The sequence below is a fragment of the Lynx rufus genome, unplaced genomic scaffold, assembly GCF_022079265.1.
Source record: "Lynx rufus isolate CCGP_SWC_20201006 ecotype Redwood Valley unplaced genomic scaffold, mLynRuf1.p SCAF_4, whole genome shotgun sequence".
NCBI lineage: Eukaryota > Metazoa > Chordata > Mammalia > Carnivora > Felidae > Lynx > Lynx rufus.
This window is the reverse complement of record NW_025814856.1, coordinates 20,586,303-20,600,546: the sequence shown is the minus strand read 5'-3', so window position 1 is coordinate 20,600,546 and position 14,244 is coordinate 20,586,303. Positions and strand designations below refer to the sequence as shown.

At 44.0% G+C, this 14,244-nt stretch overlaps 2 protein-coding genes across 16 annotated transcripts in view; one reads left to right on the top strand and one right to left on the bottom strand.

Annotated features, from left to right (window-relative positions):
• PBRM1 (polybromo 1) overlaps positions 1-6,457 on the top strand; it is a 116,897-nt gene extending 110,440 nt beyond the window's left edge. For all 15 annotated transcript variants that reach the window (XM_047096335.1, XM_047096336.1, XM_047096337.1 and 12 more), the window contains 3 exons: positions 2,040-2,110; positions 2,221-2,437; positions 3,618-6,457. In XM_047096335.1, the coding sequence (XP_046952291.1) occupies positions 2,040-2,110; positions 2,221-2,437; positions 3,618-3,790 (461 nt within the window). In that variant the 3' untranslated portion in view covers positions 3,791-6,457. The remainder of the gene's footprint in view (positions 1-2,039; positions 2,111-2,220; positions 2,438-3,617) is intronic.
• A 3,473-nt stretch (positions 6,458-9,930) lies between these two features.
• Positions 9,931-13,539, bottom strand: LOC124524985 (small integral membrane protein 4). The gene is made up of 2 exons (XM_047097437.1): positions 13,294-13,539; positions 9,931-10,035 (listed from the first exon to the last, which is right to left on the bottom strand). Exons 1-2 carry the CDS (start codon positions 13,442-13,444, stop codon positions 9,944-9,946), a joined length of 243 nt encoding a protein of 80 aa, XP_046953393.1. The 5' UTR covers positions 13,445-13,539; the 3' UTR covers positions 9,931-9,943.
• Positions 13,540-14,244: the final 705 nt, after the last annotated feature.

Below are 14,244 nucleotides of genomic sequence, written 5' to 3'. Positions count from 1 at the left end.
GAAGTGCTTCAGAGGTACACCCAGCAGTGGGCAGGGTGAGTGAACCTGGTGGCTTGGCCTAGAGCCTCCAGCCACACTCTTATGAGTATTGCTTAGAGAATGGCCATAACTCCACACAAGTGTTTGATTCAGATATACCCGAAGAGGAAATGTTTATGGCAGTGGGTACTTCATTTTAGAAGTAGTGGCCTGTGTGGGAGTTACTCTTGCAGCAAAAGTCAGTCATAAGATGGGTGTGCCCCTGTGGCAAGTAGAATTGGCCTTAATTCTGTACCTTCTCACCTTGACTTAGGGTACCCTATCTGACTGACTCAGACCAGGTTGGAGTTGACTTCTGGGTGCATTTGGTACTCAGTGGGAGCCACATCTAAGGCCAGTACCCTCTAAGTAGCAGATACCTTTTGGTGGGTGTTGAGCACAGCTGTGTCCCTTTCCCCACTTCTTCGGGTGTTTAAAGTGCATTTGAAGGAGGCACACACTTACCTTTTAGTTGGGGAGACAGGGAAGAACTCTTAGTGCCCACACACACGCACGCACACACCTGCTTGGGCTTGGAGGAGAGGAGGACTCTGGGAGCTCCTCTGCTGACTCAGCCCATGCTCTCACTGGCTGCCCCTTTGCATGGCATTTTAAAACAGGAAGCAGAGGGGATTGCTGAGTTGTCTGTGCTCCCCTGCAGAAAAGGAGAAAGGCAGCTCAGGGAGGCCCCTCATGTTGTGGGATCTGAGGAGGGTGAGTGTCCCGGAGGGGGGCGGTGCACAGGGGTTAGTATGTTGGAGCAGCAGCTTACCCACCACAGCCTCTTAACCCAGTCACAAATAATCATCAGGATTCGGCTGTGGTGATCTGGAATATAAAAATCCCCACTTTGTAAACAGAAAGCTTATTTGTACTACCACATTCTCTTTAACAAATGTCTAATACTTCCTGAAGTGGCATTTAGCAATTCAGAACCTTAGAATAGTGTACTGGTGCTGCCTGGCCAAAATAGCAACATTTTGAATCTAGAAAATCTAGTATGTGAGGTGAGCTCCTTTTGACCCTTCTTTGCAGCCAGCAGGATTTGTTTAAAAGTTTAAACAGGGGTTTGTTTGACTGTAGTTTGTTAGTTTTTAACAAACTGGAACCCTTCCTTATTTCAGTGTTTTATGAGAATAATAAATGGACAGTCCTGAGATGAAAACAGCCCCAGACACAAAAGTTAGGACATCTCACCTTTATCAGCTAGTACCTGTGGGACAGAAGTTGCTTGTGAGGCATCATCACTGGGAAGTTTATAAACTTACAGAGTACAAATGTAGAAAGAGTACAAAGTTTATAAACATACAGAGTGCAAATGTAGTAAGACCACGAAATCTTTTCTCTTTCCCTTTGTCATTTTTGCATTTTAAGTGATAGCAACGAGGCTGATTTACTTCCAGATGATCCTTTTCCAAGTACTGCTCTACCAGATGGAAGTGACCTGTCTGCCAGTATTAGTGACTCCAGTTAGAACCAGGGGTGCTGGGGGCCTGTGAGTGGACCGCAAGGATGTGCCTCCAGCCACCACAGAGCTCATTTAACCGTGCGCTTGCACAGCCTCTCCCCTGTGTCCCTGCTGTCCTAGCACACTGCCTGCTGCTGAGCCTGACTGCAGCACCATCACTGCCAAAATGAAACTTGGGCTCCAGTTTCAGGAAAATGTGTTGTCAGAAGAAAAACACCTTGAAAATAGAGGTGTATTCTGACTATAGTTTACCTAGGGAAATATTAGAATTTTATGCAGGGTTCAAATCATTTCTAAGCCATAAATAATTAATGTACATCTGACAAGTTGTACTACCTTTGTACTTAAAATAGCTAGGAAAGCAAAGAATGTGAACTTTCTATTTGAATGCTGCATCCTGTTCTGGGGGCTTAGGGTTCTTATCCACAAAGATTCAAGGGCAGAGATCCATAGGTTTGCATTATAAATGGCATCATTTCTTATCAGGCAGTAGTTTTTCAGTAGCCATCTCAACTCAGAACCTCTAACTGTGCCATTGCATTCTGAATTATAGGTGTGATGAACCAAGGAGTGGCCCCTATGGTAGGGACTCCAGCGCCAGGCGGAAGTCCGTACGGACAGCAGGTGAGCCTCCCAGCTGGATTTTCTAGGACTTGACAGAATTCAGGTTATCCTCTTTCTCAGAGCATGTGCCAAGTATTTTTTCCCTCACCATGTGCCCTGTGCTCTTTCAGGTGGGAGTTTTGGGGCCTCCAGGGCAGCAGGCACCACCTCCGTATCCTGGCCCACATCCAGCCGGCCCCCCTGTCATACAGCAGCCAACAACGCCCATGTTTGTGGCTCCCCCACCGAAGACACAACGGCTTCTCCACTCAGAGGCCTACCTGAAATACATTGAAGGACTCAGTGCTGAGTCCAACAGCATTAGCAAGTGGGACCAAACCCTGGCAGGTAAGGAGAGTCCTTCTCAACAAGCCTTTGTGAAAGCCGTGCATCGTCAAAGTCCTCTCACTGTGATTGGCGTGTTATGCCATGGGGTAGAGATCCACTTTTCGTATATAAGTAAAATAAATTTTATCTTGAACATCACACACCGAAGATGGTGGGGGTTTTTTGCTCAATTTCTAGACTTTGTTTTGTCATAAGCATCACTGCTGTCTTTTTAAGTATATTCTGAATTTTTTCAACAGTTTTTCAGGCATTTGAGCATCAGCACAGATGCACTTGGGTAAATTAAAAATTAACTTCAGTTCAGTTTTAAAAAAGAAAGAATATTGGAAAACATGTTTCAGATAACCTGTTGAGTCTTTATTTAGCTCAGAGGACTTCCTGAGTGGGTTTTCAGTACCCACTAAAATAACGTGCCTGGCTTCTGGGAAGAAATGTGGAAGTTCCTACTCATTCTTCATTTCTAAACCTAATTTGATTTCTTTCAGAAGTATGTTTTCCCTTTCCTCACATTTACCTTTTTAGGAATTTTTGTTAACACTAAAGAAATTGATTATCAGGACTGCCTACAACAAAATAGTAGTGATCAGATCTTTTAGGTGTTTGTGCAACTCTTGTGTTCCCTTTTAGAGAATTATGTTATATGTGCAGCTCTTTTGTGAAGTCATTATTATAAATTAGATAATTTCTAAAATACATAGCATAAAATAAGACATCCTTAGCTAGGTAGTCTCATACCTAAGCACGTGGTTTTCTAAAAACCAAGATGCCTAATAAAATAATAGGCATTTGCTTGGAAATACACTGCAGGGTTAAAATTCATAATATTTAATAAATAATAAGTGTTAGGGGTACCTGGGTGACGCAGCTGGTTAAGCATCCAACTCCTGGTTTCCATCCAGGCCACAGTCTCACAGTTAGTTCGTGGGTTCAAGCCCTGCGCTGGGCTCTGCACTGACAATACAGAGCCGGCCTGGGATTCTTTCTCTCTGAGCCTCCACCACTGGAGCATGCGTGCACCTCGAAATAAATATACTTTAAACTTTAAAAAAATCTTTAAAAAATATTAAATGTTACATGCTTTAGTAAATCTGTCAGGCCTTAGGACTGAGGGGGAATTGTTACCTACTTATATTTTTCCTTATTCCTACTTATATTTCTCCGTGTGTATTTTAATTTTCAGCTCGAAGACGCGATGTCCATTTGTCAAAAGAACAGGAGAGCCGCCTGCCCTCTCACTGGCTGAAAAGTAAAGGGGCCCATACCACCATGGCAGATGCCCTCTGGCGCCTTCGGGATTTGATGCTCCGAGATACCCTCAACATTCGCCAAGCATACAATCTAGAAAATCTTTAATCACGTCAATTACGTTTCTTTTATAGAAGCATAAAAAGTTTTGTGGAACAGTAGCCATTTTAGTTACTGGGGGCGGGAGGGGAGGAACAAAGGATGATAATTTTTATTGCATTTTACTGTACATCACAAGGCCATTTTTATATAAGGACACTTTTAATAAGCTATTTCAATTTGTTTTTGTTATATTCAGTTGATTTTATCAAATACACAGAGATTTTTTTGCATATGTTTCCTTTGTTTAAAACCAGTTTCATAATTGGTTGTATATGTAGACTTGGAGTTTTATCTTTTTACTTGTTGCCATGGAACTGAAACCATCAAAGGTTTTTGTCTTGGCTTGGGGTTTTTGATTTTGGTTTTTGGTTTTGTTTTTTAAAAAAGAACAAACAAAATGAAAAAAAAATACATACACACACACGCACACATACGCACCCATGAGAGTTTACAGATTAAGTTGACAATGAAATGTGAAGTTGGTCCTAGTTTACATCTTACAGAGGGGAGTGCACTGATGTCTGCTTCATGTGCCTCAGTATCTCAAGTCACTTTAGCAGAAGTGAAGGGTTGTTTTTAGGTTCTAGGTGTTTGGCAAACATGGCACATTTGCTCTATGGACTCAGAGGCTTGCTCCAGAAATCTGAAGTCAGTGCTGTGCATCCTTCTGCAGCTGGTACATTGCCCAGACACCTGCGGGGCAGAGCACTGTTTCTTGTGCTGTTGGTCATATATGGTGTCAGTTATTTTTGCAGAACATGTGCACAACCCTGAACTGTATTTAGTCTTGGCAGGTAAGTTTAAGGGTACTTTTGATCTATTTATAATGAATTCACAATTTAATCCTATACTTCTTAGATTTAAAATTTTAAATCTCTTACATTGAAAAAATTGAAGTTTACCTTGAAGAAAGCATTGAGGTGTGCATGGAGGTGATTTATTTTTCAAACCTAACACCTAACCCAGCATAGGGAAGGGAGTGTATATGAGCTGTGTCAGAAGCATAATTGTAAAAGAGTAGATTGTCTACATATGCAAATATGTTTTCGTACCTTTATTTCCTCATCAGATGTGGCATTTTTTTCCTTCTGACTTTCAGCACTGCAATTCTCAACCAGAAATTTAAGGCTTTCTAGAATGTTTTTTTAAATTTAGCTTGTGCTTTTGAATTTCAGGAGAAAATAATTATAATTTAAGAAAATACTAAAAAAGACCATTACGGATCCCAGACACTTGGGCTTGACCCTGTCTCTCTTAGGTGACCCTAGAAGAAATATTTGCAGGTAGTGCATGATGCTCAGACAGGTAGAAAGCATCAAACCTGGAACAGTATTTCACTCCACGGTTTTGAAACCTGCTTTTTTGTAACAAGATGGTTGCCATGTTGGTGGAGCTTCCCTTACTGTTTGTAAATGGAGAGAGTGACCCTCACAGGATACTTTCTTCTTTTAATCTGGTATAAATCAATACCTGGATATTTAATTGCCATTCTTACTAAATCATGAGGACAAAAAGAGTGTAGAATGGAAGAAAAGCCTCTTGTATCTAGGTACTTTAAATACAGGAGGCCCTTGTAACTTAATTGCATATAGTCAACCACTGGATCTCAGTTTGCATCAAGTATTTTAAATAATTCTGACTTTTAAAAAATGTATTGCAGTAGTATGTCAGTACCTTATTGTTAAACTGAATCAGATAAAGAAATCTTCAGTTCCTAGTTATTTGGGCCATTGAATCATCATGGACTGTATAATACAATCAGATTATTTTATTTCTAGACATTCTTGAATTACACCAAAGAACCTGAAATCTAATTTTGGTTAAGTTATTTATTTATTTCATTCACCCATTTTATTTCCCCTTTTAAGGTCTGGATGAGACTTCTTTGGGAAGCCTCTACAAACTCTTCACTGTGGGCTAGGGTGGGGCATTAGAAGCCAGGGCACTCCTCCTCCCGGCTCCTTCCCAGTGTCTAGAGGTGCTGTAGAAACCATAGATCCAGCCAGGGGCTTCCCGAAGGCAGTGCAGAGCCGGGCCAGGGGGCCGGTAAGCAGGCCCTAATTAAGTTTAAAAAAAAAAAAATCTATGTATTTATTTTAGAATCATGTCTTTCTGTATATTAACTTGGAGAATATCAGTTAATATTTAGGATATAAGATTTGAGGTCAACCATCTTCCAAAAAAGATAAGCCAAAAAAAAAAAAAAAAAAAAGTCCTGACTTAAAAAAGTACAAGTAAACTATATACATCTTTTTTTTTTTTTCCCCAATGAATTTTAGGAACTAGTGATATGGCTTAGAAAGTATAATGGCCTAAATGTTTTCAAAATGTAAGTTCATATGGAAAAGAGTTTTGTTTATATGGGGGAAAAACCTATTGGTTTAAAATAGTAGGTCAGCCAACTGATTTAAAAGGCGCTGAATTGCCTTGTTTTGAACCCCCCTTCTCTTCCTATGAGGAAGCACTGAAAGGGGATGCTTCCCTGTGTGAAATCTCAAACTGGTGTTGTTGACTTTTGAGCTTGAACATTTTCAGACCTAATTAAAACTTGGTTTATTCTAATTTCTGTATCAAAGGAGGTTTAAGTGGGAACTAGTCTTATAACATGTATGTATCATATGTTTGTTCATTTAAAGCTTTTTAATCCAAATAAAAATGGAGTTTGCAAAGTGATTTGGATTAACCAGGTTTGGTTGTTCTGTTAAAGCTTGTGTCAGATGTAAGTGTCAAGCAGATTTAATTGCTGCAAGTCTAGATTTTATGCTGACAGGGACACAGCTGCCAATTTAAGGGAACAAAGCTCCTCAGGTAGAGGCACAAGTCAGTGACCAGACCCTGGTTCAGGGCTTAGGCTGCATTAACACAAGCTGAATGTAGTCACACTGCAGCTTGACATGCCCCACGCCAAGCGTCTCAGGCAGGCAGTCAAGGAATTCCTGACATGTCCTCACCATGGGTGGAAATACAGGTCGAAGTTTAAATTGTAGAGTTACTGATGGTGGAAGTCAGGAAAGCGTGTCTTATATCATAAAGCAGTGTAAGCCATTTGAAATAGCTGCCTGTGGCCAGAAGAGACCAGTGACCCAGTTGTGTCTTTACATATGCTTGTAATACAGCTCTTAAAGACATGACCACACTTTTAATAGAAAGTGTTGGTAAAATCAACCATTTTCCTCTAATATCACTTTGCAAATCCCTGTGGCTCTGTTCTCCTAAATGTTTGGGGCTGTACTGCATCTATGCTCATGGGCATATTTTGAATGATCATTGATACGTAGTCAGACATTTCCTGCTGAACACCATGAGCAAACAAGTACTGTTACTGTGTCCCTTTTTAGCTTGGAAGTGTGCTAGGTCAGCTGAATGAATGTTCAGAACTGAGCAAATTAATAGACTATTTCTATCCCCACAATAGACATAGTATTCACTTCTTGCGGGTTGCACATAAATGTGGCAAGAAATTCTAAATTTAATGCACATGTGTAAAGACTGAGAGCTGACACTGTACTTTTTTTTTTTTAACGTTTTATTTTGAGAGAGAGACAGAGTACAAGCAGGGGAGGGGCAGAGAGAGAGGGAGTCACAGAATCTGAAGCAGGCTCCAGGCTCCGAGCTGTCAGCACAGAGCCCGATGCAGGGCTCAAACTCACGAACTGTGAGATCATGACCTGAACCGAGGTCAGACGCTTAACTGCGAGAGCCACCCAGGCACCCCTGTATGGCTTTGTCTAGGAGAGGAATTGCTTTGGAAAACACCATGGTCCAAATGTGTTTTGTTGTTGTTGTTGTTGTTTTTTAAGAGAAGTAACTTGGGGTGAAAAAATCAGACTTACAAAAAGAAAGGAAGAGAGATTAATGTGCTTAAGTTATAACATCTTAGATTTAGGCAAGACTTCCAGAATAAAACCCTTTAGACAAAGATAGCTCCCCTTTATGATTTACTATGTGCCTAACTTAAGTACTGTCCCTATCAGTTCAGATGAATAAGTGAAGCTCCAAAGCCACGTTCTTTACCCAACACCACACCAGACGTAGATTTCAAGCAACAAATGCTAGTTCCATTTTTGTCATTCTAGAAGTATTACGGTTTTTAAAATTTGAGTTATTAAATTTTTTGCCTTGTACTTCACACTAGGGGGCACAGCAGTTCTGTAATCAGCATATAAGAGCATTGCTCTTCACATTATTTAAGCTCCCTTAGCGGTTCCAGTGTGTGAGAAGTAGGGTAGAGTCATATTGTATAGTAGGAGGCTTAAAATTTTTTTGAGGTGAAGCTTAAAAGCTTTCACTTAGGTTAACAAAGATTAGTTCTTACTTTGTAGCATCCAAACAACATACTCTGAGAGTATCTTCAATTTAATCCAACAGATGCTTAGCTAGTCTCCTTGCCTGGAAATGAGACATTTCTTATCATCTTCAAAGTTCTGTTGTCCATCAGTAAATCAGAACTCTGATATATATTTTAAAAAGAAGAACAAAGAAAATGCTAAGGAAGGTTAACATGAATTTGCAGCTGTGATTCTTTCTGGGGTGCAGGCAGGGGGGCGGGCCAGGGAAGGAGCCCACAGCAGACACAGAAGTTAGCTGACAGTTTTATGGGCAGTTGTAAAAGGTGTGTAAGTTACAGATTCTCTCTAGATTACCAATACTAAACTTCTAGAACTGGGGTGGGGTATGGAATAAGGCCATAAAATTGAGAGAATCCTACTACAATTTAATTCCTCATACTGCAGTCTAATCACTAAAATGCCTATAAGGTCAGGTTCACCAGGAACTCTCTAGGTGACACTGCACAGAAGAACCTCCTTCCTCTCCCCAGTGCTGTGGGGTCATCACTGGTCTTTACGCTTAAGCCATCTCTGAGCAGTGACCCTGAGCTGCAGCTGGTGTGGATAGTGCTTTAAGGAGATCAGAGTAGTCAGTGGGTCTTTATACTGAATTGGTTCTAACATAAATGGACTAATTTAAATTAGAAAAACGGGAAGAGATGTTTGTGACAGAGATTATTGAGAATACACTATGGCCTTAAGCATCTGCTTCTATATATTCATGAGCAGTCATTAGAAACTATTTTGAAACTTAGTCTTCTTTAATACAGATATGTTCTTGTTTGAATAGATGTTGGATGTAGTTAGCAAGCAGGGATTAAAAGGGAAAAAATGGATACAGCTTCTGCTTTTCTTACCAGCTGACCCAAACTTACTCTGGGTCAAATTACAAAATCTCTCCTCTGAGCCTCCGATTCAGATGAAGTCTGTGGTTACTTTATGGTTGCTTTGCAGTGTGAAGGTTCACTTTCTCAGGGAAGAAGTAGTGTCTTTATCTTTAGCAGCTGGATGGAAGCACATCTTCATCACAGAGGGGTGGGAAGCCTGTCCCCTCTGGAGTCCTTATGGAGGTCCAGCCCTTGTATATTAGTGGGGACAGGCAAGGGGAGGGGTTATTTCTGTTCATAAGAGCACCTGACATGAGTAATGTGTGGTCAGGAATTCCCACCACCCTAGCAAATGTTGACAGATTGGTAGCTGGCAGGAATGTAATCTGCAAAATTATCTTGGTTTAAATAATCTTGCAATAGAGATCTTTTATCTCTATGTTTAAATCTAAATTCTGCAAACAAGTAATTATTTGTGGCCTAAAACAAGACTTCACAAATAATTCAGACTGAGACTGCACTAAAAAGCATCCTTGAATTTTGTTTTGTTTTGTTTTTGATCCTTGAATTGTTTAAGAAATATTTTCATGGAGGGACGCCTGGGTGACTCAGTTAAGCTTCTGACTTCAGCTCTGGTCATGATCTCACAGTTGGTGGGTTCAAGCCCCTCGTTGGGCTCTGTGCTGACAGCTCAGAGCCTGGAACTTCCTTCAGATTCTGTGTCTTCTCTCTGCCCCTCCGCCATTCTTGGGCATTCTCTCTCTCTCTCTCATAAACATTAATTTTTTTTTTTTTTTTTAGTATTTTCATCGAATGGATTTAATGGGCAAGAGTGTTTCAGGAGGAAAGTATTTTCCATAAGTGCCATCCAACAGTGACTTGGGAAGTATTCAAGCAGAGACAGGAAAACTATAAAAATTCTTTGTAAAGGCAGTTCTGGGAAGAACAAGAGATCTGAAAAGTACATTTTCAAAGGAATTGAAACCAGTAGTAAAATTTCATGTTCACTTTATTGATGGCTGAAGTTCAGTCTCCGATGCATTTTCCAGCCTTCTCTGATACTGTCGTTCTGAGGCTTTTCTACGGTAGACATCATCTGTGTCAAATAAAAATTTCACTTAGATTTTTAAGAAACAGGAATTAAAAGTACTCAGATCTGACTAATTTAACCAGTGGCCTAGAGCTCTCAAGCTCTTTCTGAATCTCACTGTTTAACTCAATGCCAAAATAAACCTCATTTAAAACAAAACTTGAGTTAGATGAGGACTATGTTAATGCAGTTCTGGACTTCAATAGCATGGTAAGAGTGTCTTCAAAGACAGGATCCTGTCCTGGCATACCTCTTAGCAATGTTTTTAAGACTTTCCTCACTTCCTCCCCTGCCCGCCCACCTCCCCCTTCCCCCCCCCCCCGCCCCCCCGCAAAAATGTCTTTCTCTGAAATCATCCTTAACTGAAGTGCCTCAAAGGCACGTCTTGCCCTGCAGCTCTGCTAATCCCTCACCTACACCAGGAACTCAGGGTGGGGAGGTGAGGTGAGTTCCCTTGTTCTCAGCAGCTGCCCTTCGACACTGCAGATTCTTCACCCTCTTCCTTTGGGGCTTACGCCATTTGCCACAATGGGCACCTGGCTCTCTCATGGGCACCTGGCTCCACCACTCCCCTTCAGTCACTGAAAATGCTGGCATCTAGCTCAGGCTCCTTGACCTCCCTGTGTGATCTTCCAGGCAACACCACCTGCCATGGGGATGAAGCACTAGCCCCTTCACCTCCCTGACTTCTCTGGCCACCTTCTGCCATCTACTTGCGGTGTTCTCTGAAGTATTCATCCTGCTCTGACCACAACCTCTACCACCTTTCTAGCCATTCCGTCCTTGAACCTCTATCAACTTCTTCCCCAGGCCCTTGGCCCCTGAATACCTCCTCAGCCCCATCTTGTTCTCTCTTCCTGCCCAAACCAGCTGCAGTCCCCTCTTAATAACTTCTTGACCCATCTTCAAAACCCAACTGTAGACTAATCCAATTGCCTTCCTCCTGCATGCCTCACTCTGCTTTGTGGTGTAGGGCCAACTTATGCATTTAACTGGGTCCACTTGTGATGCCTGACAATCCTGTTTCCTCAGTCATGACCCTGACCCTTCTTCACTTACCCCCAGAAGGCCATGGACTCTTCTTCACACAGCTAAGTCATCAGTAAAGAATTCTTCCAGCTAACTTCCAAGGGCTGCTCTCATGCCTCTGTTCTGATCCCAAGCTCTCCCACCTTCTCAAGAGCCAGGTATGTGTAGCCTGTCTCCACCCCCCTTTCCTGACCCGAATCTCCGTATCTTCAGGTCTCTCCTGGTGGGGGAGGGGAGGATGACCTCCACACACACACCCCACCCCACCCATTCACAGAGTCAGATTCCTGAGCCTCTGGGTTTCCTCCTTGCCTCTCTGGCTACTTCTAGTCATCCTTAAAATGTTGGATTTGCCTCTGGCTTTCATTCCAATCTGGTTTCAAATGACCCATAAACCCAGACCCATGAGACAGATCTGCCTGCTGAGCTTCAGATCTATAGAACTATCTCCACCTTGGCACGTCCAAAAACCCAAAAACGGAGTCTGGACTGCCCCGCCAGTGTCCCCTCCCTAACCCCACCCCTGCCGCGGCTGTCCTACCAGAAGCCTCCACCACTCATCTCCTGAGTCCACTCAGTCACAAGGCCCTGTCAGCACCATCTCCTGAGTGTCTCTCAACTCCATTCTTGGGCCCCATCTACACCCACCCGACCAGGCTATCATCTCAGGCCTGAACAACCAACAGCCTGTGTTCTTGCCTCCTCTCCACAAGAACCCACTCTCTTGTTAATCCTCCGCAGCTTAAAACCTGCAATCCTTTGGGTACGTTCTTGGTTCTCCAGTGCTTCTGGACACATCCGCCCAGGCACATTTCTAACCACTTCATCCCTCTCTCCACTCACCTTCAGGCCCTCAAACAGTAATCTTTCACACCATGGCACTAGCATCAGACTTTCACCTCCACAAACGTTCCCCTCATCTGGCTGACCTACTCAGTCAATCTTCAGGTCCCACCTGGCATGGTAACTCCTGGAAGCCTTCCCTGCACCATGTGATCCAGCTGAGGTCTCCACACTCCCCCAAGACTGTCATTGCCCCCTGCCACTGTCCCCTCAGTATTGACCACACTTAATAGTAACAGTCTTTATGATGGGTCTCTGCCATTAGAGCTCTTCTGAAGGAGGGGACATTGCCTTGTTCCTTACATACTCTCATGGGTGGGTATTAAATACTGATGAATAGATGAACAAAAGGTAAGTATCTTTAGGAAGCGCTAATGTAACAGTGTTTTTAAAATAAGGGTTGGCCCAGCACCTGGATGGCTGGGTAGGTGGAACATGCAACTCTTGATCTCAGGGTTGCTGGTTCGCGGAGACCCACGTTGGGGCTAGAGATTGCTTAAAAATCTTTAATTTTTTTTTTTTTTTTTTTAAATAGGGGCGCCTGGGTGGTTCAGTCGGTTAAGCATCTGACTTTGGCTCAGGTCACGATCTCCCGTTTGGTGGGTTTGTGCCCCACATCGGGCTCTCTGTTCTCAGGGCAGAGCCCCCTTAAGATGCTCTGTCTCCCTCTCTCTCTGCCCCTCCCTCACTCTGGCACCTGCTCTCTCTCAAAAATAAACAAACACAAAAAAAACTGTTTTTAAATGAGGGTTGGTAATTCGCAAGTGATAACGTGTTTCTGGAGAGGAATAAAGTAGAAATGGCCAAGGGGGTGGGAAAGTTTTTCCAGAAGGGTAACTAGCGCTAAGGCTTGGCAAAGCAATGCCAGGCATTCTTTTCACAGGCATTCTTTGCTGGGCCCTGGTGTCAGTGACTCTGCCCCGCAAAGACTGTGGCAATCCTCTAGGCCAAGGCGGACCAGCTCCCTCCAGGGTTTGGACTGAAGAATCCAGAGAGGGCTGACCAATTAGCAGGTGTTTCCATGAATCTGCAGGGTCGCACTCGCTTCTACAGTGCTGTGAGCAAGTGTGTTCCTTAGGACCAAATGTCACCGGCGGGCAGGGACGAAGGGGCTGGCTTGAGAGGAGGGTGTTCCGCGTGGAGTCACGTGCTCTCCCCTCAAAGTGCAGGGAAGGTCTCAAGGTTGGACACCAAAGTGCTTCTGTCGCCCCGCTTACAAGAGAGCCCGGGGCCGCGAATGTAACCGTACTTGCCCTTCTGACCACGGTAAAGGCAGCTCAGCGCTCAGAGTGGAATGAGCAGTCTGCAACCTGACTGTCCCCCAGGGAAACGGGTCCCTTGCCGCCTCCTGCCTTCCTGAAATGAAACGGACGCTGCTGCACCCCCACTTACAGAAGGTCTCCTGGCCCACGCGCAGTTTAATCATGATCCACTCCATCGTTCCTCCCAGGACAAAAAAGAAGGGCAGGAACCTGTAAACGCCGAGTCGCTGCTTCCCGGGCACCCGCTGTAGGATCCGCTTCACCTGGGCCCTGGAAAACATGCCCGACCCAGGTCGTGGACAGGGGTTCAGCTCCTGGACTGGAGCTCCCTGCTGAAGACGAGCCCCGCGGCTGGCCTGCGCCACCTCCAGGCAGCCGCGGAGCTGAAGGAGCTGAGCTCGGACACCCGGACCCAGAGACTGGGCGGCTCCACCAATCAGAGTGCGGTGGGGCGCGAGGACCCGCCAATCCGATTGCGGCAGAGTGCGCGTGCTCCTTAAGGTGGAGCCCAGCCTGAGGGAGCTGGCGCAGGCGCCTGGGCTCTGGAGGCGGGGTGGCCCAAGGGGGCGGGGCCTCCCACGTGGCGTCCACCCGGCTCCGCCCCAGCCTCCCCAGTGCAAGCCAGTGCTCGGAGTTGGCGGCGGCACCCGCTACTTTGCCACCGCCATCTTTTTTCTTAAAGTCCTGAAAGAAGTGACGACCCTCTCTGATGGGCTAAACGTATACCGCATTGTACTATAGAGTGCAATTATGCAATTCTTTGCATTTATTTCGGGGTTGCGACTGGTGACAAGAATTCTAAAAATAACAGAATTTGATATGCATTGTTGAAAGCTGAACTTTATCACAACAAAAGTCCAAGTAATCACCTTGTGACAAACAACCCTGAAATTAATCAAAGCCATCCTGTATCCGGGGCACTTACCGTTATACAGGGACGTGTAGGTGCTTTTTATGCATCAACTCCTTATTCACAATAATCACAGAAAAGCAGAGTGGCTCAGGAGCATGGGCTTTGTCAAACCACATCCCTTGTTCCACAAAATGGGACCCTTTCTCTGAAACTGGGTGGATTTAGAGG